A 27660-nucleotide genomic window follows, 5' to 3' on the forward strand; every position below is an offset into this window, starting at 1 on the left:
TGAAAAATATGGAAAAGCACAAAGATTAAGATATAAACCGCCCTCAATTCCCCTGCCCAGAGAGAGTCACTGCTATGACTTGGTGACTAGGAACCTTACTTCTCTCTCTTTTTTTTTTTTTTGAGATAGAATCTTGCTCTGTCACCCAGGCTGGAGTGCAGTGGCTCGATCTCAGCTCACTGCAACCTCTGCCTCCTGGGTTCAAGCAATTCTCCTGCCTCAGCCTCCTGAGTAGCTGGGATTACAGGCGCCTGCCACCACGCCTGGCTAATTTTTGTATTTTTAGTTGAGACAGGGTTTCATCTTGTTGGTCAGGCAGACTTGAACTCCTAACCTCAGATGCCATCAGCCCAGCTCGGCCTCCCAAAGTGCTGGGATTACAGGTGTGAGCCACTGCGCCTTCATCTCTTTTCTATGTATGTGTATGGTATTTTTTCTTTAGAATGGGGGAGGTTATCAGGCTCTACATGGTGTGTAATCGGCTAACATGTTGTAAGCCTTTCCCTGTGTCACAAGTGCTCATTTGGAACAGGATTCTAATGACTGCCTGTGGCTATGTTGGGATTCATTTAACTCAGCTCCTTCTGCCCAGCATCTATCTTTTTTCCATCTTTTTTCCTAAGTGTTGCTATAATAAATCATTGATCACACACGCCTGACTGTTTGCATAGGATAAATTACGGGAAATGTTTTTGCTGTTCAGGGACTGTGCCCATTTTTAGGCTTCGGAGACACCATGCCAAACTGCCCAGTATTGATCTTTACTCTTTTTAGATGATGCCAGACTTTTCTGTGAACTTTAAAAACCTGTGTCTTGACAGTCCATTTCTGTAAGTCTTTCACATTAGATCTCCTGTCAGGATGACAGTCAATTCTAGGCAGATGATGTTTTTTCAGCCGTGGCTGAAGCAGTTGTGATTTGTTGTGGCCATGTGAAGTCCCGATGATCCATCGCCTCCCTGGATGGGTTGGAATAATTTGGTTTAGGAGCATATAACAGAATGACCTGGAGTCACAGCAGCTCAGACGGAAGTGTATTTCTCTTTTACAGATGAAAGAATTCCAGGCCAGGCTGGAATGACAGCTGAACACAGTCATCTGGGCCCCCTCCTTCCAGGTCCCGTCACCCCAGGATGTGGCTTTTATGCTTATGATCCAAAATGGCTGCTCAAGTCCCAGCCAACACATCCCATTCCAGGGAGCGGGAAAAAGGTGTGTGTATCCCTTCATTTTAGGTACTTCCTTTCTAGAAGTACTACTCATTACTTCTGCTTGCATCTCCTTGGCTAGCACTTACTTAGTTATATGGCCATAGCTAGCTGAAGGAAGGACAGGGACTGTTGTACACCAGCTAAGAGGCAAACTGCTTAGATAAAAAGGTCTTTAAAGAAGGTCAGAGCGGTTGTGAGGGTGCAACTCTATTACTCATTGTTATAGGATGAACTGTGTTCCTCATTCAGGTTGAAGTCCTAAGCCCCAGAACCTCAGGATGGGATTGTATTTGGAGACAGGTTCTTTAAGGAGGTAAGGAGGCTAAAATGAGATCATTAGGGTGGGCCATAATCCGACTGATGTCTTACAAGAAGAGATTAGGACACGGACATGCTCAGAGGGACGGCCACGTGAGGACACCGGGAAAGGCGGCTGTCTGCAAGTCAAGGACAGGGCTCAGGAGAAACCAACATTGCCAACATCTTCATCTCGGACTTCTAGTCTCTAGGACCATGAGAAGATACATTTCTGTTGTTTAAGCTGCCCGGTCTGTGGTACTTTGTTATGGCAGCCCAAGCAAACAAATACACTCATCTGCTGCTGGGACAAATCACCCCAACACTGTGGCTTAGCAGCACACATGTCTAGTCATATAGTTATATGTAGTTACGTGTAGAGCCATATGTGTAGTCACACAGTTCTGTGGGTCAGGAATTTGGACCTAGCTTAACCAGCTCCACTTCTCACCAGGGTTCAGTCAAATACCAGCTGCCTCCCACCTGAGAGCTCAACCGGGGAAGGGTCCCTTTCCAATCTCACGTGGTGTTGGCAGGATCCAGTTTCTCATGGCCTGCTGGACTGAGAGCCTCAGTTCTCACTGCCTGTTGGCCAGAGGCTGCCTTTATGTCCTAGCCATGTGGGCCTCTCCAACATGGCAGCTGACTTCATCAGAGCGTCCATGCCAAGAAGGCAACAGAGGGTGCCAGGGAGACTGAAGTCATACCCTTTTGTGACCTAGTCATGGGGTGACATTCCATCACCTTTGCCCTATTACATTGGTTAGAAGCAGGCCACCAGGTACAGCCCGCACTCACAGGGAGGGGTCATACAAAGGCGTCAATACCAGGAGGCGAGGAGTGCTGGGGCCATCTTATGAGTCTGCCCACTGAGGTAACTAACAACCTTGAGGCCTGGCACAGTGGACAAAGGCCCTTATTAACAGCAGAGAACTGGGAACTTCATTTATTATTTTTGAGACAGAGTCTCACTCTTGTCGCCCAGGCTGGAGTGCAATGGCATGATCTTGGCTCACTGCAACCTCCACCTCCCGGGTTCAAGCAATTCTCCTGCCCCAGCCTCCGGAGTAGCTGGGACTACAGGCATGCACCACTACACCCGGCTAATTTTTGTATTTTTAGTAGAGACAGGGTTTCGCCATGTTGGCCAGGCTGGTCTCGAACTCCTGACCTCTGGTGATCTGCCTGCCTTGGCCTCCCAAAGTGCTGGGATTACAGGCGTGAGCCACCGCACCTGGCTGGAACTTAATTTTTTTAGAGACAGTGTCGCTCTATCACCCAAGCTGGAGTGCAGTGGTGCAATCATAGCTCACTTGCAGCCTCAAATTCCTGGGTTCAGGTGATCTTCCCACATCAGCCTCCCAAGAACTGGGAACTAACGGCTGTTTCTCTGCTGTCCTTCTCAAGAAAAGGGAGGCTACTGCTACCCCACTGGGGACAATGCTGAGTTTCCCTTTAGGAAGGCTCTGAGACAAGGTGGAGGTGCTGTTTGTGGCCACAGAGCAGGGGACTCTGGGTTGCAGGTGTGGCCTGGCTTACGTAGGCTTTAGTGGGCTCCTCTCTGCCTACATCACCCCCCGGCTGGGCGGCTGTCCCTGAGGCCAACCCTACTCCCTGTTGGGCAGGCTGGACAGCTGCCCTCTCCGTTTGCCCCTCTACCACCCAAAAGGCGGGAGGCTCTGGAGACCAGGACCCTGCCCGCCCAGGCCTGTGTCCCAGGCGTGAGGGGGTGCCCCACAGACCTCTGCTGAGCTGCTGCTGAATGACGCCCCTTGGGGGTCCTGCCGGAAGGTCAGAGCAGGGGTGCGCTCCCATAAAGAAACGTCCCAGGTCGGGACTCATTCCTGTGGGCGGCATCTTGTGGCCATAGCTGCTTCTCGCTGCACTAATCACAGTGCCTCTGTGGGCAGCAGGCGCTGACCACCCGGGCCTGCCCCAGACCCTCTCCTCCCTTCCGGGGCGCTGCGCTGGGACCGATGGGGGGCGCCAGGCCTGTGGACACCGCCCTGCAGGGTACTCTCCAGCTCGCTGGGGGGGGCGTCACAGTTGGGGTCCTCAGGTCGCGCCGACCACGCGCATTCTCTGCGCTCTGCGCAGGGGCTCGCCCACCCTCTCCCCGTGCAGGGAGCCCCCCACCAGGCTCCCCGTAGGGCTGTCCAGGTGAGCCTGGCTCTGGCCACAGGCCAGTGTGGCGGGAGGGCAAACCCCGAGGCCACCTCGGCTCAGAGTCCACGGCCGGCTCTCGCCCCGCTCCAGGCGTCGGCGGGGGATCCTTTCTTTCCGCATGGGTCTGTGCGCGCGCCCGGCGCCCCCTGCATTACCCCGCCCCTTCCATGGCCCCGCCCTTCATGGGCGAGCCCCTCCATGGCCCCACCCCTCCGCGCCCCCCCGCCCTCCCTCGCCCCCCCCCGCCCTCCCTCGCCCCCCCCCGCCCTCCCTCGCCCCCCCCGCCCTCCCTCGCCCCCCCCCGCCCTCCCTCGCCCCCCCCCGCCCTCCCTCGCCCCCCCCCGCCCTCCCTCGCCCCCCCCCGCCCTCCCTCGCCCACCCCCCGCCCTCCCTCGCCCCACCTCTCACCTTCCTGCCCCGCCCCCGGCCTCCCCGCCCCTCACCGGCTAGTCCCCTCCCCTATCTCGCTCCGCCCCTCAGCCGCCCCGCCCCTCAACCGCCCTGTCTAATGTCCCCGCCCCCAGCATCGCCCCGCCCCACCCCCGCCTCGCCCCGCCCCTCAAGCGCCTTGCCTGCTGTGCCCCGCCCCGGCCTCGCCACGCCCCCCGAATCGCCACGCCCCCCTCCCTTACCATGTAGTCCCGCCCCGTCCTTTCCTCGTCCCGCCGCCCCGACACTTCACAGCTTCGCCCCACCCCATTACAGTCTCGCCACGCCCCGTCCCCTCTCCGTTGAGCCCCGCGCCTTCGCCCGGGTGGGGCGCTTCGCTGTCAGAGGCCTTGGTGGCTCTGTGAGGCAGAACCTGGGGGGGCGGGGGCGGGCTGGCTCCCTGGCCAGCCATTGGCAGAGTCCGCAGGCTAGGGCTGTCAATCATGCTGGCCTGCGTGGCCCCGCCTCCACCGGCGTAGCGTCTGGGACGCAAGGCGCCGTGGGGGCTGCCGGGACGGGTCCAAGATGGACGGCCGCTCAGGTTCCGCTTTTACCCGCGGCCCAGAGCCCCATTCATTGCCCCGGTGCTGAGCGGCGCCGCGAGTCGGCCCGAGGCCTCCGGGGACTGCAGTGCCGGGCAGGAGACCGCCATGGCGACCCTGGAAAAGCTGATGAAGGCCTTCGAGTCCCTCAAGTCCTTCCAGCAGCAGCAGCAGCAGCAGCAGCAGCAACAGCCGCCACCGCCGCCGCCGCCGCCGCCGCCGCCTCCTCAGCTTCCTCAGCCGCCGCCGCAGGCACAGCCGCTGCTGCCTCAGCAGCAGCCGCCCCCGCCGCCGCCCCCGCCGCCACCCGGCCCGGCTGTGGCTGAGGAGCCGCTGCACCGACCGTGAGTTTGGGCCCGCTGCATCTCCCTGTCCCGGCGGGTCCCAGGCTACGGCGGGGATGGCGGCAACCCTGCAGCCTGCGGGCCGGCGACACGAACCCCCGGCCCCGCAGAGACAGGGTGACCCAGCAACCCAGAGCCCATGAGGGACACCCGCCCCCTCCTGCGGCGAGACCTTCCCCCACTTCAGCCCGGGTCCCGCACTTGGGTCTTCCCTTGTCGTCCCGCGAGGGGGAGGCAGAGCCTCGTTGGGGCCTGTCCTGGATTCACCGAGGGGAGTCACGGCCTCAGCCCTCTCGCCCTTCCCAGGATGCGAAGAGTTGGGGCGAGAACTTGTTTCTTTTTATTTGCGAGAAACCGGGGCGGGGGTGCTTTTAACTGTGTTGTGAAGAGAACTTGGAAGAGCCGAGATTTGCTCAGTGCCACTTCCCTCTTCTAGTCTGAGAGGGAAGAGGGCTGGGGGCGCGGGACACCTCTAGAGGAGGCGGTGTTTGGAGCTGGAGAGATGTGGGGGCAGTGGATGACATAATGCTTTTAGGACGCCTCGGCGGGAGTGGCTGGGGGGGCGGGGAGTGAGGGCGCGTCCAATGGGAGATTTCTTTTCCAAGTGGCACTTAAAACAGCTTGAGATTTGAGGCTCTTCCTACATTCTCAGGACATTTCATTTAGTTCATGATCATGGTGATAGTAACACGATTTTAAGCACTACCTAAGAGACCTGCTCATCTAAGCGCAAGTTGGTCTGCAGGCATTTGAATGAGTTGTGGTTGCCAAGTAAGTGGTGAACTTACGTGGTGATTAATAAAATTATCTTAAATATTAGGAACAGTTGATTGAAGTTTTTTGCCTATTTGTGTTGGGAATAAAACCAGCACGTTGCTGATGGGGAGGTTAATTGCCGAGGGATGAATGAGGTGTACATTTTACCAGTATTGCAGTCAGGCTTGCCAGAATATGGGGGATCTGCAAACTCCATGGGCATCTCAGATGTGCCAGTGAAAGGGTTTCTGTTTGCTTCATTGCTGACAGCTTGTTACTTTTTGGAAGCTAGGGGTCTCTGTTGCTTGTTCTTGGGGAGAATTTTTGAAACAGAAAAAGAGAGACCATTAAAACATCTAGCGGAACCCCAGGACTTTCCCTGGAAGTCTGTGTGTCGAGTGTTCAGGAGGAGTTGGGAAGTACTCTGCTGCAGTTCAGGTCTTTCTCTTACCTCTCAGTATTCTATTTCCGATCTGGATGTGTACCAGATGGCATTTGATAAGAATATCTCTATTAAGACTGATTAATTTTTAGTAATATTTCTTGTTCTTTGTTTCTGTTATGATACTTCTCTCGTCTTCAGAGTTTAATTAGAAAATGATTTGGAGAGCAGTGTTAGCTTATTTGTTGGAATAAAATTTAGGAATAAATTCTTCTAAAGGATGGAAAAACTTAGGATATTTGGAGAAATTTTTAAACAATTTGGCTTATCTCTTCAGTAAGTAATTTCTCATCCTTTCAGAAATTTACTGTAGTGCCTTTCTAGGAGGTAGGTGTCATAGAAATTCACACATTGCATGTTATCTTGTGTAAACACTAAACAGGGCTCTTGATGGGAAGGAAGACCTTTCTGTTGGGCTGCTTCAGACACTTGATCATTCTAAAAATAAGCCTTCTCTTTCTTATGCTGATTTGACAGAACCTGCATTTGCTTATCTTCAAAATATGGGTATCAAGGAATTTCCTTTGCTGCCTTGACAAAGGAGATAGATTTTGTTTCATTACTTTAAGGTAATATATGATTACCTTTTTAAAAAATTTAATCAGGCCTGGCAAGGTGGCTCACACCTTTAATCCGAGCACTTCGGGAGGCCTAGGTGGACGAATCACCGGAGGTCAGGAGTTTGAGACCAGCCTGGCTAACATGGTGAAACCCTGTCTCTACTAAAAATACAAAAATTAGCTGGTCATGGTGGCGCGTGCCTGTAATCCCAGCTACCTGGGAGGCTGAGGCAGGAAAAATCACCTGAACCCGGGAGGCAGAGGCTGCAGTGGACTGAGATCATGTCACTGCACTCCAGCCTGGATGACAGAGTGAGACTCCATCTCAAAAAAAAATTTTTTTAATCTATTATTTTTGCATAAGTAATACATTGACATGACACAAATTCCATAATTACAAAAGAGCACTAATTAAAATATCTTCCTTCCACCCCTTTCCTCTGAGTACCTAACTTTGTCCCCAAGAACAAGCACTATTACAGTTCCTCATGTATCCTGCCAGATATAATCTGTGCATATTGTAAGATAGATTTAAAATGCTATAAAAACAAAAGTAGTTTAGAATAATACTTTTTTTTTTTTTTTGAGACATAGTCTCGCATTGTCGCCCAGGCTGGAGTGCAGTGGTGCAATCTCGGCTCACTGCAGTCTCCACCTCCCAGGTTCAAAGGATTCTTCTGCCTCAGCCTTCTGAGTAGCTGGGATTACAGGCGCCCACCACCATGTCCAGCTAATTTTTGTATTTTTGGTAGAGATGGGGTTTCACCATGTTGGCCAGGCTGGTCTTGAACTCCTGACCTCGTGATCTGTCCACCTTGGCCTCCCACAGTGCTGGGACTACAGGTGTGAGCCACCATGCCTGGCTGGAATAATAACTTTTAAAGGTTCTTAGCATGCTCTGAAATCAACTGCATTAGGTTTATTTATAGTTATTTTAAATAAAATGCATATTTGTCATATTTCTATGTATTTTGCTGTTGAGAAAGGAGGTATTCACTAATTTTGAGTAACAAACACTGCTCACAAAGTTTGGATTTTGGCAGTTCTGTTCACGTGCTTCAGCCAAAAAATCCTCTTCTCAAAGTAAGATTGACTAAAGCAATTTAGAAAGTATCTGTTCTGTTTTTATGGCTCTTGCTCTTTTATGTGGAACTGTGGTGTCACGCCATGCATGGGCCTCAGTTTAAGTATGAGTGTATGTGCTCTGCTCAGCATACAGGATGCAGGAGTTCCTTATGGGGCTGGCTGCAGGCTCAGCAAATCTAGCATGCTTGGGAGGGTCCTCAGTAATTAGGAGGCAATTGATACTTGCTTCTGGCACTTTCTTATTCTCCTTCAGATTCCTATCTGGTGTTTCCCTGACTTTATTAATTCATCAGTAAATATTTACTAAACATGTACTATGTGCCTGGCACTGCTCTAGGTGGAGGGCTCAGCCGTGAGCAGACAAAGCTCTGCCCTCGTGAAGCTTTCATTCTAATGAAGGACATAGACAGTAAACAAGATAGATAAGTAAAATATACAGTATGTTAATAAGTGGAGGAACTTCAAAGCAGGGAAGGGGATAGGGAAATGTCAGGGTTAATCAAGTGTTAACTTATTTTTATTTTTTAAAAAAATTGTTAAGGGGCTTTCCAGCAAAACCCAGAAAGCCTGCTAGACAAATTCCAGAAGAGCTGTAGCACTAAGTGTTGACATTTTTATTTTATTTTATTTTATTTTATTTTGTTTTTTGAGACAGTCTTGCTCTGTCAGCCAGGCTGGAGTGCACTGGTGTGATCTTGGCTCACTGCAACCTCTGCCTCTCGGGTTCAAGCGATTCTCATGCCTCAGCCTCCCGATTAGCTGGGATTATAGACATGCACTGCCACGCCTGGGTAATTGTTTTTTTCCCCCCGAGACGGAATCTTGCTCTGTCGCCCAGGCTGGAGTGCAGTGGCGCGATCTCGGCTCACTGCAAGCTCCGCCTCCCAGGTTCACGCCATTCTCCTGCCTCAGCCTCCCAAGTAGCTGGGACTACAGGCGCCCGCCACCACACCCAGCTAATTTTTTATATTTTTAGTAGAGACGGGGTTTCACCGTGTTAGCCAAGATGATCTCCATCTCCTTACCTCGTGATCCGCCCGCCTCGGCCTCCCAAAGTGCTAGGATTACAGGAGTGGGCCACCAAGCCTGGCCTGTAATTTTTTTTTTTTTTGAGACGGAGTCTCACTCTGTTGCTAGGCTGGACTGCATGCAGTGGCGTCATCTCGGCACACTGCAACCGCCGCCTCCCAGGTTCAAGCAATTCTCCTGCCTCAGCTTCCCGAGTAGCTGGGACTACAGGCGCGTGCCACCACGCTCGGCTCATTTTTGTCTTTTTAGTAGAAACGGGGTTTCACCATGTTGGCCAAGATGATCTCGATCTCTTGACCTAGTGATCCGCCTGCCTCGGCCTCCCAAAGTGCTGGGATTACAGGCGTGAGCCATCGCGCCCGGCCACCCCTGGTTAATTTTTGTATTTTTAGTAGAGACGGGGTTTTGCCACGATGGGCAGGCTGGTCTCAAACTCCCAGCCTCATGTGATCTGCCTGCCTTGGCCTCCCAAAGTGCTAGGATTACAGGCATGAGCCACCATGCCTGGCCAGTGTTGATATTTTAAATACGATGTTTAGGGAAGGTCCACTGAGATGACAGCTTTTTTTTTTTTTTTTTTTGGGTGGGGGGGCAGGGTCTTGCTCTTTAACCCAGGCTGGAATGCAGTATCACTATCGTAGCTCACTTCAGCCTTGAACTCCTGGGCTCCAGTGATCCTCCCACCTGACCTCACAACGTGTTGGGACTATAGGTGTGAGCCACCACACCTGGCCAGAGGATGGCTTTTGAGTAAAGACCTCAAGCGAGTTGAGAGTCTAGTGTAAGGGTGTATGAAGTAGGGGTACTCCAGATGGGGGAACAGGTCCAAAATCTTCCTGTTTCAGGAATAGCAAGAATGTCATTTTAGTTGGGTGAATTGAGTGAGGGGGACATTTGTAGTAAGAGGTAAGGTCCAAGAGGTCAAGGGAATGCCATATCAGACCAATACTACTTGCCTTGTAGACGGAATAAAGATATTGGCATTTATGTGACTGAGATGGGATGTCACTGGAGGATTAGAGGAGTAGCATGATCTGAATTTCATTCTTAAGTGAACTCTGGCTGACAACAGAGTGAAGGGGAACACGGGCAAAAGCAGAAACCAGTTAGGAAGCCACTGCCGTGCTCAGATAAGCATGGTGGGTTCTGTCAGGGTACTGGCTGTCGGCTGTGGGCAGTGTGAGGAATGACTGACTGGATTTTGAATGCAGAACCAACTGCACTTGTTGAACTCTGCTAAGTATAACAATTTAGCAGTAGCTGGCGTTATCAGGTTTGTATTCAGCTGCAAGTAACAGAAAATCCTGCTGCAATAGCTTAAACTGGTAACAAGCAAGAGCTTATCAGAAGACAAAAATAAGTCTGTTTGGGGAAATTCAACAATAAGTTAAGGAACCCAGGCTCTTTCTTTTTTTTTTTTTTGAAACGGAGTTTAGCTCTTGTCACCCGGGCTGGAGTGCAATGATATGATCTCAGCTCACTAAAACCTCCGCCTCCTGGGTTCAAGTGATTCTTCTGCCTCAGCCTCCCAAGTAACTGGGATTACAGGTGTACACCACCATGCCCAGCTAATTTTTGTGTTTTTAGTAGAGATGGGGTTTTGCCATGTTGGCCAGGCTGGTCTCGAACTTCTGACCTCAGGTGATCCACTCGCCTCAGCCTCCCAAAGTGCTGGGATTACAGGTGTGAGCCACTGCACCCGTTCAGAACCCAGGCTCTTTCTTACACTTAGCTTGCAAACCCTTGTTCTCATTTTTTCCCTTTGTATTTTTATTGTTGAATTGTAATAGTTCTTTATATATTCTGGATACTGGATTCTTATCAGATAGATGATTTGTAAAAACTTTCTCCCTTCCTTTGGATTGTCTTTTTACTTTCTTGATAGTGTCTTTTGAAGTGTAAAAGTTTTTAATTTTGATGAAGTCGAGTTTATCTATTTTGTCTTTGGTTGCTGTGCTTCAAGTGTCATATCTAAGAAATCATTGTCTAATCCAAAGTCAAAAAGGTTTACTCCTATGTTTTCTTCTAAGAATTTTAGAGTTTTACATTTAAGTCTGATCCATTTTGAGTTAATTTTTATATATGGTTCAGGTGGAAGTCCAACTTTATTCTTTTCCATGTGGTTATTCAGTTGTCCCAGCACTGTTTGTTGAAGAGACTGTTCTTTCCCCATGGAATTATCTTAGTACCCTTGTTGAAAATTAATTGTCCTTAATTGTATAGATTTATTTCTAGACTGTCAGTTCTACCTATTGGTCTTTATGTCGATCCTATGCCAGTACCATACAGTCTTGATTACTGAAGTTTGTGTCACAATTTAAATTCATGAAATGTGAGTTCTCCAACTTTGTTCCTTTTCAAGATTGATTTGGCCATGCTGGGTCCCTTGCATTTCCGTACGAATTGTAGGATCAGCTTGTCAGTTTCGACAAAGAAGCCAAGTAGGATTCTGAGAGGGATTGTGTTGAATCTGTAGATCAACTTGGGGAGTATTAGCATCTTAACAATATTGTCTTCCACCTATGAACATGGGCAAGCTTTGTGTAAATGGTCAGATTGTAAGTATTTCGGGCTGTGTGGGCACAATGTCTGTGTCACAGCTACTCAGCTCTGCCATTGTAGCATGAAAGTAGCCATAAGCAATATGTATGAGTGTTTGTGTTCCAATAGAATTTTATTAATGACAAGGAAATTTGAATTTCATATAATTTTCACCTGTCATGAAATAGTATTTGATTTTTTTGGTCAACCATTTAAAAATGTAAAAACATTTCTTAGCTTGTGAATTGGCCAAAAATATGCAGGTTATAGTTTTCCCACTCCTAGGTTAAAATATGATAGGACCACGTTTGGAAAGCATTTCTTTTTTTTTTTTTTTTTTGAGACGGAGTTTCACTCTTGTTGCCCAGGCTGGAGTGCAGTGGTGCGATCTCGGCTCACTGCAACCTCTGCCTCCCAGGTTCAAGACATTTTCCTTCACGGCCTCCCGAGTAGCTGGGATTACAGGCGTGCGCCACCACACCCAGCCAATTTTGTATTTTTAGTAGAGACGGGGTTTCTCCGTGTTGGTCAGGCTGGTCTTGAACTCCCGACCTCAGGTGATCCACCTGCCTCGGCCTCCCAAAGTGCTGGGATTACAGGCGTGAGCCACCATGCCCTGCCGGAAAGCATTTCTTTTTCGGCTGTTTTTGTTTTTTTTTTAAAACTAGTTTTGAAAATTATAAAAGTTACACATATACATTATAAAAATATCTTCAAGCAGCACAGATGAAAAGCAAAGCCCTTCTTGCAAGTCTGTCATCTTTGTCTAACTTCCTAAGAACAAAAGTATTTCTTGTGTCTTCTTCCCATATTTTAATATGCATATACAAGCATTTAAATGTGTCATTTTTTGTTTGCTTGACTGAGATCACATTACATATGTATTTTTTTACTTAACAGTATGTCATAGATATTGTTCCATAGCAGTACCTGTAATTCTTATTAATTGCTATGTAATATTGTAGAATTCCTTTTTAAAAGAGGACTTTTGGAGATGTAAAGGCAAGGGTCTCACATTTTTCTGGCTGTAGAATGTGCTGGTGACATATTCTCTCTACCTTGAGAGGTCCCCATCCCCGTCACCTCCATTTCCTGTAAATAAGTCAACCACTTGGTAAACTACCTTTGAATGGATCCACACTCAAAACATTTAGTCTTATTCAGACAACAAGGAGGAAAAATAAAATACCTTATAAAGCACTGTTTAATATTATATTAAATTGGATCAATTTGGGTGCTAGAATGTATGTTAGAGACATGATATGTCCATAGGTCCTTGCTTTCACAGTGAGGTCTCAGGGACAGTAGTTTGGTATCATTTGGGATCTCATAAGCAGACTCTTCTTTGCTTGACCTAACAAATCAGAGTCTGTGTTTTAACAGGTTCAGTGAGTGACTTACATGCATATTGGAGTTTGGGAAGCTCCACTGTAGGGGCTTAGACCTTACCTTTGTTGTTGCTAATAACAATGCAAGCATTTGGGAGGAAGACCTGTGTTGCTCATATGTGTCCAGGTGTAGCTGAGGTGGCCTTTCTTATCTGCTGTAGGGCTGTTGAGCATTTGTGTAGCTTTGATGAGTGGGCTGAGGTGAGCCTGCGGAGAGCTCCCAGCCATTGGTAGTGGGACTCGCTTAGATGAACTAGAAGGACCCTTTCACCTGAGCACCCACTATGGAGAAAAACAACCGAATGAGGGGAGAGGCAATGTGCAATTTTATTTAGGGCACGAAGGAGAGCTGTGGTTAGAAGGTGACATTTGAGTGGAAAGGAGGCAAGCCATGTGTATAGCGGGAAAAGAGAGGTCCAGGCAGAGTTAACAGAAGGCAGAAATGCTTTCCATGTTTGAGAACTAGGAAGGAGGCCAGTGGCTGAAGTAAGATGAAGGGCAGAAATAGGGGATGAGGCTGCGAGAGATGAGAGGTTAGAGACGACGGTCTTGTGCACCAAGATAAGCTTGTGTAGTCAAAACAAGTAGTTTAATTGATGTTTTTAAAAGATCACTTTGGCTGGGCACAGAGGTTCATGCCTGTAATACCAGTACTTTGAGATGCCGTGGTGGGAGGATTGCCTGAGGCCAGGCGATCAGCATAGCCAACATAGCAGCACCTATAAGGTCTCTACAAAAAACTTTAAAAAATTAGCTGGGCATAGTGGTGTGTGCCTGTAGTCCCAGCTACTCAGGAGGCTGAGGAGGCTGGAGGATTGCTTGAGTCCAGGAGTTTGAGGCTGCAGTGAGCTATGATTATGCCACTGCACTACAACCTGGGCAAGAGAGTGAGACTTTTTCTCTAAATATATATGTGTATATATATATTTAGATGAAAAGATCCCTTTGACAACACCACATGCTGGTGAGGATTTAGAAAAACTAGGTCACTTATTGCTGGTAGGAATATAATATAGTACAGCCACTCTGGAAAACACTTTGGCAGTTTGTCATAAAACTGAACGTACAATTAGTATACAGCCCAGCAGCAACTGCAATCCTGGGCATTAATCCTAGAGAAATGAAACCTTAATGTTCACATAAAAACCTATACTCAAGTATGCATAGCAGCTTTACCCATAATATCTAAGAACTGGAATCAGCTCAGATGTCCTTCAACAGGTGAATGGTTAAACTACTCAGTAGTAAAAAGGAATGATCTACTGATAGCATGCAATAGTTTAGGTGAAGTTATGCTAATGAAAAAAGCCAATCCCAAAAGGTTATACATGTTGTATGATTCCATGTATATAACGTTTTTTTTTTGCAATGACACGGTTTTAGGGATGGAGAATAGATTAGTGGTTGCCTGGGGTTAGAGATGGGGTAGTAGAGTAGGTTAGGGGTGGCAGAGGGGAGAAAAGAGAGGGAGGTGAGTGTGGTTATGAAAGGACAACACAGGGGGATACTTGTAATGGAAATACTTTTTCTTTTTTTTTTTTTTTTTCTGGAGACAGAGTCCTGCTCTGTTGCCCAGGCTGGAGTGCAGTGGCATGATCTTTTCTCACTGCAACCTCTGCCTCCTGGGTTCAAGTGATACTTGTGTCTCAATCTCCCGAGTAGCTGGGACTACAGGTGCACACCACCATGCTTGGCTAATTTTTTTTTTTTTTTTTTTTTTTTTGAGACAGAGTCTCACTCTGTTGCCCAGGCTGGAGTGCAGTGGCGCGATCTTGGCTCACTGCAACCTCTGCCTCTGGGGTTCAAGCGATTCTTCTGCCTCAGCCTCCTGAGTAGCTGGGACTACAGGTGCTTGCCACCACACCTGGCTAATTTTTGTATTTTTAGTAGAGACTGGGTTTCTTCATGTTGGCCAGGATGGTCTCGATCTCCTGACCTTGTGATCTGCCTGCCTTGGCCTCCCGAAGTGCTGGGATTACAGGAATTTTTGTGTTTATCGTAGAGACGGGGTTTAACTATGTTGGCCAGGCTGGTTTCGAACTCCTGACCTCCTGTGATCTGCCCGCCTCAGCCTCCCAAAGTGTTGGGATTATAGGCATTGAGCCATTGCACTCGGCCAAGGAAAGAGGTGCTTTGTCTTGACTTTGGTGGTGTATAGAAATTGTATAGAACTAGGGCCGGGCGCAGTAGCTCACGCCTGTAATCCTAGCACTTTGGGAGGCTGAGGTGGGTAGATTACGAAGTCAGGAGATCGAGACCATCCTGGCTAACGTGGTGAAACCCCGTCTCTACTAAAAATACAAAAAATTAGCCAGGCGTGGTGGCGGGCACCTGTAGTCCCAGCTACTTGGGAGGCTGAGGCAGAAGAATGGCATGAACCCGGGAGACAGAGCTTGCAGTGAGCCAAGATCGCCTCACTGCAGTCCAACCTGGGCGACAGAGCGAGACTCTGTCTCAAAAAAAAAAAAAAAAAGAAATTGTATAAGAACTAAATATACAGATGAGCAAAGATAAAACACAAATGAGCAAAAATAAAACTTGAAAATCTAAGTAAGATCACTGGATTTTACCAGCGTCAATATTCTGGTTGTGATAGTGTACTATATTAAATAGTTTTGCAAAATGTTACCATTGGGGAAAACTGGGTAAAGGGCACACTGGGTCTCTGTTATTTCTCACAACTGCATGTGAATCAATAATTATCTTAATAAAAACTTCAATTAAAAAAAGTCTGTCCTGGTCCAGTTGGGAGGCTACTGAAGTAATCAAAGCTAGACATGCTGGTGTCTTGTGACTAGTAGCAGTGGTGATGGTAAGTGGTCAGATTCTGGATCTCTTGGAGGAAGATCTGACAGGATTTGCAGATTCTTTTAAAAAAATGAGATTAGCCGGGCGCGGTGGCTCACGATTGGGAGGCCGAGGAGGGTGGATCATGATCAGGAGTTCGAGACCAGCCTGACCAACACGGTGAAATGCCATCTCTACTAAAAATACAAAAATTAGCCGGGCATGGTGGTGCACACCTGTAATCTCAGCTACTCGGGAGGCTGAGGCAGGAAAATCGCTTGAACCCAGGAGGCGGAGGTTGCAGTGAGCCGAGATCGCACCACTGCACTCCAGCCTGGGCAACAGAGTGAGATTCCATCTCAAAAAAAAACAAAAACAAAAAAGAGCTTATAATTCACATACTATAAAATTCACAATTTTTAGAATTAGTTCTTTGATAATTTATAAAATGTGATCATAGAACGCTGTGGTGGGCCGGGCGTGGTGGCTCACACCTGTAATCCCAGCACTTTGGGAGGCCGAGATGGGCAGATCACAAGGTCAGGAGATTGAGATCATCCCAGCTAACACGGTGAAACCCTGTCTCTACTAAAAAATACAAAAAAATTAGCTGGGCGTAGTGGCGGGCGCCTGTAGTCCCAGCTACTCGGGAGGCTGAAGCAGGAGAATGGTGTGAACCCGGGAGGTGGAGCTGGCAGTGAGCCGAGATCGCGCCACTGCACTCCAGCATGGGCGACTGAGTAAGACTCCATCTCAAAAAAAATAAAAAATAAAAAATAAATAGAATGCTGTAGTGTCCTTGAGTTTACATGCCCCTCCTTACGCTTGTGTGCCTGTGCAGATTGCTTGATTACACAATTAGAGGAGGCTGGCTGAGGTTTGCTTTAATTTTTTTTTTTTTTTTTGAGACAGTCTCGCTCTGTTCCCCAGGCTAGAGTGCAGTGGCGCAATCTTGGTGCACTGCAACCTCTGCCTCCTGGGTTCAAGCAATTCTTCTGCCTCAGCCTCCCGAGTAGCTGGGATTACAGGTGCCCGCCACCACGCCTAGCTATTTTTTGTATGTTTAGTAGAGACAGGGTTTCACCATGTTGGCCAGGCTGGTCTCGAACTCCTGACCTCAGATGATCTGCTGCCCCAGCCTCCCAAAGTGCTGGGATTACAGGCGTGAGCCACACCTGGCCGTTTGTTTTAATTTTGAAGTTGAAGTTAAAGTGACTACATTTACCAAAAGTGATTGAAAAGCCAGGACTGTTCTTACCCTGTTTTTCCAGTTCTTGCTCAGAGCAAGGTGGTTTCTTTTTCACTTAATCACCATACTTACTTTTCATGTAGAGCAAGTCAGTTTGAGTTGTCAGTTCATCATCTAACTAAATTCCATGGGGGAAGGAATTTTAGTGTCTTAAACTTCCAAGTTTGCTTATTGGACAAAATGAGATAGCAAGGCAGTGTTTTTAAGTTAGATTTTTTATTTCTTTGGTAATATAATTTTCTCAAAAACTTAATAGTCTTTTAGTTTGTTTTTAGTTGGTCCTATGTTTTGGATCACCCCTTTCTACTTTATTTTGATAGTGCCAACTGTGAAGACATGTGAAGCCATAGGTTAGGGTGGGAAGGAGGTGCCTTTAGGCTGATCATCTTCTCCAGGCTGTTTATCTCCTTTTGCTTGGCTGAGAAGTCTTAACAGGAGGCTTATTCCCAGCTATTTGGGGACATAGAAGCGGTCAGCCATTGCTTATATTTTACTGAGGTCTGTGTGATGTGTGACTGCAGTCAGTTAACGATTTTGAGAATTGAAGGCAGCCTGGTATGTAGAGTAGGTATTAGACTGTGTTTATTTGAATTGAATTTCCCATGTCTTGTAATCTATGCCATCATCTTCTATACTGCTGAGAAAGAAAAAAAGTTTCTAATCAAACTATACCACTGGTTGTAAGATGCAGTTTGGCTTTAGTGATACTAACACATGATTCAAACGTGAAATTGATTGAGTATTGGTGAAATACAGAGGAGATTTAAAGCCAGAAGACCTGGTTTAAATGCTGGCCATATGACTTCATATCTGTGTGATCTTGGGCACGTCATGGCTGGCACTTCAATTTCTTCTCTCTATAATGGGGGAAGTGAGGCCAGTCATGGTGGCTCATACCTATAATCCCAGCGCTTTGGGAGGCCAAGATGGGAAGATCGCTTGAGGCCAGGAGTTTGAGCAATTGGGCAACATAGTGAGGCCCCGTCTCTACAAAGTATTTTGAAAAAGTTAGCCAGGCCCAGTAGTGCAAGCCTGTGGTCTGCGCCATTCAGGAGGCTGAGATGGAAGGATCCTTTCAGCCTAGGAGTTTAAGCCTAAAGTGAGCCATGATTGTGCTATCGTACTCCAGCCTGGGCAGCAGAGCAAGATCCTGACTCTAAAAAAAAGTAAAATAAAGTAAAATGGGGGAAATGAACTGCTTTAGTAACATCATCTGTTTTTTCTGTGAGCAGTGTAGCTTGAAAGCCATTGGTGAACTCATGCCTGTGCTTTCCTGTCCAGATCCCCATCCTGCCCCCAACATGGAGTATAACCGTTTATTTATAGTCGTCGAGAAACACTCATTAAATGAATGAATGAGGTGTAGAAGTAAGTGGAGTGGGTAATTCAACACATATTCATTTCCTTCTTCTTTTTTTTATTTTTAGAAAGAAAGAACTTTCCGCTACCAAGAAAGACCGTGTGAATCATTGTCTGACGATATGTGAAAACATAGTGGCACAGTCTGTCAGGTAATTGCACTTTGAACTGTCTAGAGAAAATAAGAACTTTGTATGTTTTCAGTCTTAATGGGCTAGAATATTCTTTGTGTCGCAGTTATTTTAAATGGATTCAGAAATCCATTTAAGATGAAGAAGGACCCTTTTCCCATATTTCTGGCTATATACAAGGATATCCAGACACTGAAATGAATAATGTTCCCTTTTTGTAATCTTTTATGCAAAAATTAAAACCATTATGGAATTGAACAACATGTTTATGTTGAGTTAACACCCTTAGCAACTATAGTTATTTTAAAACCATCTATGGTTTGATATTTTTGCATTTGTTGCAATAGTAGGAACAGCACAAGACAGTTCAGTTTGTCTCTCTCATTTGCTTTTTTTTGGCAGTTTGCTGTCCTGTTGTACCTCTGCTCCTAGCAGTGGCTGGAGCCCACTCCTCTGTGCTTTGGGATTAGTGGGGATCGTAGGGCATTGACTGTAGGTCAGCTTTCCTTGCTTGATCTTTCTCACTGGGGTGAACTAGCAGCACCTTCTTTTGTAGCTGCTTTGCTTTTGACTGTCTTTCTGACCGTTGTTCCTGGTAGCTGTAGATGGGAAATATATTTAGGCCTGTTTCCGATGGCTCAGTAGGAGACATATTCACCGATGAATTCTGAATTCTGTTACCCACATGGGCATGCGTGAAGTAGTTGCCTTGCCTTACTTTCCCTTGGAATAAATAATTCCTGTTATTCTCCTGGTAGAAGCTAGAAAAAGCCTTCATAGTCAGTCAGAAAAAAATTTTTAGACAAATAATCTTGATTTTAGTACTGACAAAAATGTGTGGTGATTCTTTTTTTTTATTTTTTTTTGAGACAGAGTTTCACTCTTGTTGCCCAGGCTGGAGTGCAATGGCGTGATCTCGGCTCACTGCAACCTCCGCCTCCTGGGTTCAAGTGATTCTCCTGCCTCAGCCTCCCGAGTAGCTGGAGTTACAGGCATGTGCCACCACACCCAGCTGATTTTGTATTTTTAGTAGAGACGGGGTTTCTCCATGTTGGTCAGGCTGATCTCGAACTCCCAACCTTAGGTGATCTGCCCGCCTCAGCTTCCCAAAATGCTGGGATTACAGGCGTGAGCCCAGGGCGCCCGGTGATTCATTTGTTTTTTTAAAAAATTTCCTCTTGGCCATTGCTTTTCACTCTTTTTTTTTTTTTTTTTTTTTTTTTGAGACGGAGTCATGCTCTGTCACCCAGGCTGGAGTGCAGTGGCACGATCTTGGCTCGCTGCAAGCTCCGCCTCCCGGGTTCACGCCATTCTCCTGCCTCAGCCTGGTGAGTAGCTGGGACTACAGGCGTCTGCCACCACACCCGGCTAATTTTTTGTCTTTTTTAATAGAGACGGGGTTTCACCGTGGTCTCGATCTCCTGACCTCGTGATCCGCTCGACTCGGCCTCCCAAAGTGCTGGGAATACAGGTGTGAGCCGCCGCGCCCGGCCCACTCTTTTCTTTTTATTGTGGTAAAATGCATATAACATTTACTGTCTTAACCATTTTTAGGGGTACAGTTCGGTATATATATTCGTAATGTTGTACAGCCATCACTGCCATCTACTTCATAAGTTTTTCGTCTCTCAAGACTGAACATCTGTCTTCATTAAACTCCCTATCATCCATTCTTTCCTGTAGTCCCCTTCTACTTTCTGTCTGTATGACTGTAACTGCTCTGGAGACCTCATGTAAGTGGAATCCTACAGGATTTGTGTTTTTTTTTTTTGGTGATCTGCTTATTTTTCATGCCTTTGTGCATTTGTATCATATACTTTCGAAGTGATTTCATAAAACCGTTTCATTTTAGGTTAACTCATTTCTATTGTTTGTGAAATACTGTGTATAATTCTGTTCTGTTTCTGTCTAATTTGTGGAAATGTGGGAAGAAAATGAAATAACAAATGAGCATATGTCCTGAAAATAAAAATATAAAAATTCTAAGTTAGCGTGCTATTGTAGAATACAACACTACGATAAAAGTAGGAAAAAAAAAAAAGGTTTGAATTCTATCTCTGCTGCCTGTGTAAGCTGGGTGACTTTAGATAAGCTTTAACGTGTTTGAGCCTTACTGGCTCAATTTTGAAATGTAATCCCTAGTTACACAGTTCTTGTGGGATCAGATGGTACATGTGAAACACTGTGAAAAAGCAACTGCATAGATATGTTCGTTAGCCACCTGAGCGGGAAGTGTATCCCATTGTGATGCCTATCATCCAAAGCTATATGTTATCTTTACTTTTTTTGTTTTTTTGAGACAGAGTCTTGCTCTGTTGCCCAGGCTAGAGTGCAGTGGCGCAATCTCGGCTCACTGCAAGCTCCACCTCCCGGGTTCACGCCATTCTCCTGCCCCAGCCTCCCAAGTAGCTACAGGCACCCGCCACCACGCCTGGCTAAATTTTTGTATTTTTAGTAGAGATGGGGTTTCACCGTGTTAGCCAGGATGGTCTCGATCTCCTGACCTCGTGATCCGCCCGCCTCGGCCTCCCAAAGTGCTGGGATTACAGGTGTGAGCCACTGCACCTGGCAATCTTTACTTTTTTTGTGAAATGACTTTAAATACTTGGCAAACATTTGGTCATTGTTCATCTGATCTCCACCATCCAGGTCTCAGAGAACATAATTTCTCTCTGAAAGCTTATTGACCCAGGAAACAAGATCTCTTCCAATTTGAGTGCCTAGGCTTTATTCTTGTCATTTTATCTTTTGAGAACTTTCAAATGGAATTCATGGAATGTTGGCTTATATTCACATATTAGTAAAGTATGTTGAGACATCTTAAGATTGATTTGTGGTTCTATTTGCCATATTAAATCAAAATAATAGCTGTTAATGGTTTTCACATTAGTCTGTCTCTTGTTTTTATGGAGTAATGCTGAGAGTTCATTATGCTTCTTCTACAGAAGAGCATGTTAAAAGGAGTTTTTGGAGTCAGAGAGGTTATCCTTGGTTTCAGAGTATACACCCTATACTTTTTAGGGATTTCAGAGTATATAGCCAAAGGTGATATTTTATATAAATATGTTTTATGGAAACTTATTGATCATTGCTGTTTCCTGTTAACTCTCCTAAAATATAATTAAACCTTTGGAACTTTTTTATACCTTTTGTGCTAACTAATTTTTGTCTCCAATGAGGTTATATAAATGGCAGCTTCTGAGGTTTTCAATGTAGGAAGTCATTTAAAACTTCATGTATATTGTGAAAATGTAGTCTGCTTTAAGCTCTCTAAAGTGGTCTAAGTTACTGATTCCTAGGTATGGATGAGCATCAAAATCATCTGGAAAATTAGTTAAAAATACAGTAATGAAGGTACCTCACTGTCCTTTTTCCCAAACACACTTCTGCATTCTGTTTGAGTAGGTAGGGCCTACACATTTTCCACAAGTATCCTCTTGGGAATACCCAGGAATGCTCACTTGAGCAACCTCTTACTAATATATACCTTGATAAGGTGGCTAGGTAAAAATAAATATACAAAAATCCATAGATCTCCCATATGTTAGCATAAATCAGCTAGAAAATATAACGTTTGAAGATCTAGTTCACAGTAGCACCAATATATCGAACTCTAAGGAATCGATAAGAAATATGCAAAAACTTTATAAAAACTTCTGTTAATGTTTCTGAAAGATATAGGTGACCACTTTCTAGATAGGAAGATTTTATATCACTAAGTTGAATTTTCTCTAAATTAACACAGAAATTTAAAATAATCTTGATCAAAATTCTAGTAGAGGTATTTTTGAACTTGTTCACTGCAAGAATAAATACATAATTGCAAAGAATATCTCAAAATCATCACTAGGCCCGGTGTGGTGGCCCATGCCTGTAATCCCAGCACTTTGGGAGGCCGAGGCAGGTGGATCACCTGAGGTCAGGAGTTTGAGACCAGCCGGACCAATGCGGTGAAACCCTGTCTCTACTAAAAATACAGAAATTAGCTGGGTGTGGTGGTGCATGCCTGTAGTCCCAGCTACTTGGGAGGCTGAGGCAGGAGAATCGCTTGAACCCAGGAGGTGGAGGTTGCAGTGAGCCTAGATTGCACCACTGCATTCCAGCCTGGGTGACAAGAGCAAAATTCTGTCTCAAGAAAAAAGAGAAAAAAGAAAAAGAAATCAACACCAATATGGTGAGACTTAATGTATGTGACATTAAAATAGCGATTGGATGTTAAAACAGGCATAGAACAGAAGGAAGAGTGTATGTGTGTGTCTGGATGAATTTGTGATGGGTGTAACATATTTGTGTTAGTAGGGAAACGAGGGAAATGATACATTTCTCTGACTTTGGGAGAACATTATATCTCTACCTCATATTGCAAACAAACATAAAGTTCAGATTAATTACCTAAATGTGAAAAAATGAAATAATTTCTTCAAAAAATGTAATCTTAGTTTGAGGAAGGCTAGCATTATAAAGGAAAAAACTGTTTTGACTGGAATATAGTTCAATATGTCAAAATCCACCTTCAACAAAATTGAAAGTAAATTGAACTTGGGGAAAGTATTGACAGCATATAGATCAAAGGTTACTAGCCTGTGTGAAGAGCAGTTATAAATATCATTAAGAAAAAGACTGTCGACCCATCAGCACCTTGTTCTCCGACTCTCAGCCCCCAGAACTGTGATGAGTAAGTGCTTGTTGTTTAAACCACCCAGTCTATATGTGGTATTTTGTTATAGAAACTCAAGCTGATTAGGACACTAGTAATCAGTAGACTGAAACTAAAACAAAAATAAGAACCTTTTTTACCTGTCAAATTGGCAAACATTAAGAATATTCAGATTTTTGTCAGAGGTGATACAACCTTCTAAGAAGGCAATTTGGGAAAATATAAAGCTTTAGATTTTTATATGTCTGACCTAGCAGTTTTACCTCTAGGGCGCTTACCCCTAGGAAAGTGTGTAATGATATTGGTGCAGTGCTCTTCATCCCATTAGAAAATTAAAAATAACCTTAATGGCCTACCACTAAAAGGGGATTGAAAATTTAAGATATATTTATTTATGTATTTATTGAGATGGAGTCTTGTACTGTCTGCCTGGGCCGGAGTGCAATGGTGCGATCTCGGCTCACTGCAACCTCTGCCTGCCGGGTTCATGCGATTCTCTTGCCTCAGCCTCCCGAGTAGCTGCAATTACAGGCTCACACCACCACACCCGGCTAATTTTTTGTATTTTTAGTAGAGATGGGGTTTCACTGTGTTGGCCAGACTGGTCTCGAACTCCTGAACTCATGATCCGCCGCCCCTGCCTCCCAGTGTTGGGATTACAGGTGTGAGCCACTGCACCTGGCCAGGTGCAGGTATTTATACAAGAGAATGTTCGTTAACATTCATAGATATTTATATTTTGTTTACTTTTTATTAAAAAAATTTTTTTTTATAGACAGGATCTTACTCTGTCACCCAGGCAGGATGCAGTTGCACAATCACAGCCCACTGCAGCCTGAACTCCTGGGCTCAAGCGATCCTTGAGCCTCAGCCTTTTGAGTACCTGGGGGACTTTAGGCAGTGCTACTATACCTGGCTAATTTTTAAATGTTTTATAGATGAGATCTTGCTGTGTTGCCCAGGCTGGTCTAGAATTCCTGGGCCCAAGTGATCCTCCCACCTTGGCCTCCCGAAGCGCTGAGATTACAGGCATGAGCCACCGCTTCTGACCAATAGATATTTATATTTGTGACTGGAAAATATATTAACAATGTGTTAAAAAATTCAGTTAAAAAATAATGAAAGATTTTTGCTTCTGGCTAAGATAGAATAATAAGGACAGCATTTATCTTGTCTTGAAATAGTTGAAAATGGATGAAATATACGTAACAGTGGTTTTCAAGTTATTGGGCATCGGGCAAAGAAGAATAGTTATCCCAGGAAAATTAATGTGGAGAGCCCTACAATTTCCTTACATTACTGCCTGGCCATGGCAAGGGGAAAATCTGAGAGGAAGCTGAGGCTGAGCCAGTGATTTGCTGGGTGGAGGAGGCAGAGCTGAGCGTCCAGAGATGCAAGGTGGCGAGAGCCCATATGGAAGAATACCAGGGAAGAGAGCTGCAGAGGAAGCTCCGGAGAACTGCACACTACCCTCTCAGTACCCTCTCGTGTGTAGCTGAGTATTGATGAGCACATGCTTGTGAGGAAATGACCCAGGGCTGGAGGTAGAACCACCTGAAAGGATTAGAAGGAACAATTGCTGAAACTCACACAGGGCCAGGAAGAATTTCTAATCACACCAGTCGGAGTGGAAAACCTCAGCTCTCACAGAGCAGGTAGGGTACTCAGAAGGGTTTGCCCGCCTAGCCCCAGACTAAGTTTCGCTACTCTGACCCCGCCTAATATTAAAAAGAGATTAATTAAATTGTTCGCAACAAAAATAATATATTTCAGTGTTTATAACACGTAGAAGTGAATTGTATGACAATAGCATAAAGGCTGGAAGAGCAGAAATTGACATGTATTTGCACTGGGCAGAATAATGCTCCCCTCTTTCCCCAAAACGTATCAAGTCCTAATCCCTGGAACCTGTAAGTATTACTTTATAAGGAAAATTGTTTTATGATGTGATTAAATTCAGGATCTTGAGATGAAGGGCTATCTTGGATGATCTGGGTAGGCACTAAATGCAATCACATATATATAAAAAGGAGGCAGAGGGAGATTTTACACACAGAGAGAAAGCCATGTGAAGATGGAACAGAAAGATTTGAAGGTGCTGGCCTTGAAAATTGGAGTTATGAAGCTATAAGCCAAGGAATGTAGCAGCCACCAAAGCTGGAAGAGGCACGGAGCAGTTCTCCTTTAGAGCCTACTCCAGAGGGAATGTGGTGCTGCCAATTCCTTAATTTCAGCTTAGTGATACTAATTTTGGACTCTGGCCTCTAAAACTGTGAAAGAAAAAAATGTTTGTTTGTTTGTTTCTTTTAAGCCACATAGTTTCTGGTAATTTGTTACAGCAGCTGCAGGAAACTAATTTATGCTGCATGTGAAATAGTGTAATATCATTAAGGTAGATTGTGATGAAGATACATAGTATAAACAATTAAGCAACAACTAAAAGCACAACAAGGAATTATAGCTAATGAACCGAAAAAGGAGATTAGAATAATAAAAATGGTGAATCCCAAAGAAGCCGGAAATAGGGGAAGAGGCAAATAAAGGAAAGAAAGAGCTTGATGGTAGATTTAAACCTAGCTATGTCAAAAAGGACATTACATGTAAAAGGCAGAGATTTTTCAGATTGAATGGAAAAGTAAGACTTGGTATATGCTGCTGCCTGCAAGAAACACATTCTAAATATAAAGGCAAAAATAGCCTACAAGTAACAGAACGGAAAGAAGTTCACTGTGCTCACAAGAATTAGATGCAAGCTAGACTGGTTCTGTTAATATCAGACAAAGTGGATTTCAAAGCAAAGGCTATTGCCCAGGATGAGATGGTCATTTCATAATGATGAAGGGAATTCGTTCATCAGCCTGGCATAACAAGCTGAAATGTTTATGCACCTGACTACAGAGCTAAAATACACGAAGCAAAGCCTGGCAGAACTACAAGTAGAAACAGACAAATCCACAGTGATAGAGATTTCAGTAGCCGCTCTCAATGATTTGTAGAACACGTAGCCATAATATCTGGATCTAGAACACTTGACCAACACTGTCCCCTATGCAACCTGATTGGCATTTACAGGACACTCCACCCGGCACCAGCAGAAGAGACCCTCTCTCAAGTGCTCACAGAATGTCTGCCAAGATAGAGCAGGTGCTGGGCCATAAGACAAGTCTCTGAATTAAAAGCATTCAGATTATTCAGAGTACGTTCTCTGACCTCAGTATCATTAAGCTGGAATATATTATAGGAAGATAACCTGGAAAAGCCTCAGATATGTGGAAAAACTCATTTCCACATGGCCCATGGGTCAGAAGTGAAGTCAAAAGGGAAATTTGAAAGTCTTTTGGATTGACTGATATAAAAACAATAGATTTCTAAACTTGTGGGGTGCTGTTACAGCATAGTAAAGGGAAATTTCTAGCATTAAATGCCTGTTTTAGGAAAGAAAGATTTCAAATCAATGACCTCAGCTTCTACCTTTGGAAACTTGAAAATGACAAGCAAATGGAATCCAGAGTTACCAGAAGGGCCAGGTACGGTGGCTCATGCCTGCAGTTCTGCCACTTTGGGAGGCCGAGGCAGGCGGATTGTTTGAGACTGGCAGTTCAAGACCAGTCTGGGCAGCATAGGGAGACCCCATATCTACAAAAAACACAAAAAAATTAGCCAGGTGTGGTGGCATGTGCCTGTAGTCCCAGCTAACGAGGAGTCTAAGGTGGGAGGATTGCTCGAGCCTGGGAGGTTGAGGCTGCAGTGAACTGTGATTGTGCCACTGCGCTCCATCCTGGGCAACAGAATGAGACCCTATCTCAAAAACAAAAACAGTTACTAGAAGAATGGACATCATAAAGATAAGAGCAGAAGTCAGTAAAATAGAAAACAAAAATACATAGGAAATCAATAAAACCAAAAGCTAGTTCATCAAGAACATCAATAAATTGGTAAGGCCGATAGGAAAAAAGGTGAAGTCACAAATTATCAATATCAGGAATGAGGGAGATGACAGTAGTATAGATTATATAGATATTAAAAGGACTATATGAGGCAGGCGCGGTAGCTCATGCCTATAATCCCAGCACTTTGGGAGGCTGAGGTGGACAGATCACCTGAGGTCAGGAGTTTGGGACCAGCCTGGCCAACATGGTGAAACTCTGTCTCTACTATAAATACAAAAATTAGTTGGTCGTGGTGCTGTGTACCTGTAATCCCAGCTACTCGGGAGGCTGAGGCAGGAGAATTGCTTGAACCTGGGAGGCAGAGGTTGCAGTGAGCCGAGATTGTGCCATTGCACTCCAACCTGGGTGACAGAGCGAGACCCTGTCTCAAAATAAATAAATAAATAAAAAGGACTATATGGTAATATTATGAACAACTTTATGCCAATAAATTTGACAACTTATAGATGAAATGGATGAGTTCCTTGAAAGACACACAAACTATTAAAGCTCTCTCAAGAAGAAATAGATAAGCTGATTAGCCCTATATCTATTTTATTAAATTTAAATGTAAAAATCAATATTTAGTTACTGGAAAACTTTTAAGTATGGTTGGAAATGGTATATGAACTTTTTCAACTGAACTTTATGAAGTCTAATCACAGGTAAAGGTTTTCTGATGAAAATTTAGTGTCTGAATTGAGATATGCTGTAAAAAATGTTATATATCTTAATTATTTCTTCACATTAATTACAT

General features: G+C 45.2%; 1 protein-coding gene, 1 long non-coding RNA gene and 1 other non-coding gene across 16 annotated transcripts in view; 1 reads left to right on the plus strand and 2 right to left on the minus strand.

The window, feature by feature from the left end:
* LOC103890357 (uncharacterized) overlaps window positions 1–3880 on the minus strand; it is a 28034-nt gene extending 24154 nt beyond the window's left edge. For 4 of the 11 annotated variants that reach the window (XR_010139581.1, XR_010139586.1, XR_010139585.1 and 1 more), the window contains exons 1-2: window positions 2032–3242; window positions 766–959 (exon numbers count right to left, since the gene is read on the minus strand). This is a non-coding gene — a long non-coding RNA (uncharacterized LOC103890357). The other 7 variants (XR_010139584.1, XR_010139587.1, XR_010139583.1 and 4 more) reach the window with 7 other exon arrangements.
* A 430-nt stretch (window positions 3881–4310) lies between these two features.
* Window positions 4311–27660, plus strand: part of HTT (huntingtin) — a 168989-nt gene continuing 145639 nt past the window's right edge. Inside the window, exons 1-2 of one of the 4 annotated variants that reach the window (XM_024245873.3) lie at window positions 4311–4989; window positions 18255–18338. In XM_024245873.3, the coding sequence (XP_024101641.3) occupies window positions 4754–4989; window positions 18255–18338 (320 nt within the window). In that variant the 5' untranslated portion in view covers window positions 4311–4753. Of the gene's footprint in view, window positions 4990–18254; window positions 18339–27660 lie in introns of those variants that run through there. The other 3 variants (XM_054554967.2, XR_008524958.2, XM_054554968.2) reach the window with 3 other exon arrangements.
* Window positions 8373–8434, minus strand: LOC112133246 (U7 small nuclear RNA). The gene has a single exon (XR_002914920.1). It is a non-coding gene; the product is annotated as a U7 small nuclear RNA (small nuclear RNA).

Source organism: Pongo abelii, chromosome 3 (genome assembly GCF_028885655.2).
Source record: "Pongo abelii isolate AG06213 chromosome 3, NHGRI_mPonAbe1-v2.0_pri, whole genome shotgun sequence".
Classification (NCBI taxonomy): Eukaryota; Metazoa; Chordata; class Mammalia; order Primates; family Hominidae; genus Pongo; species Pongo abelii.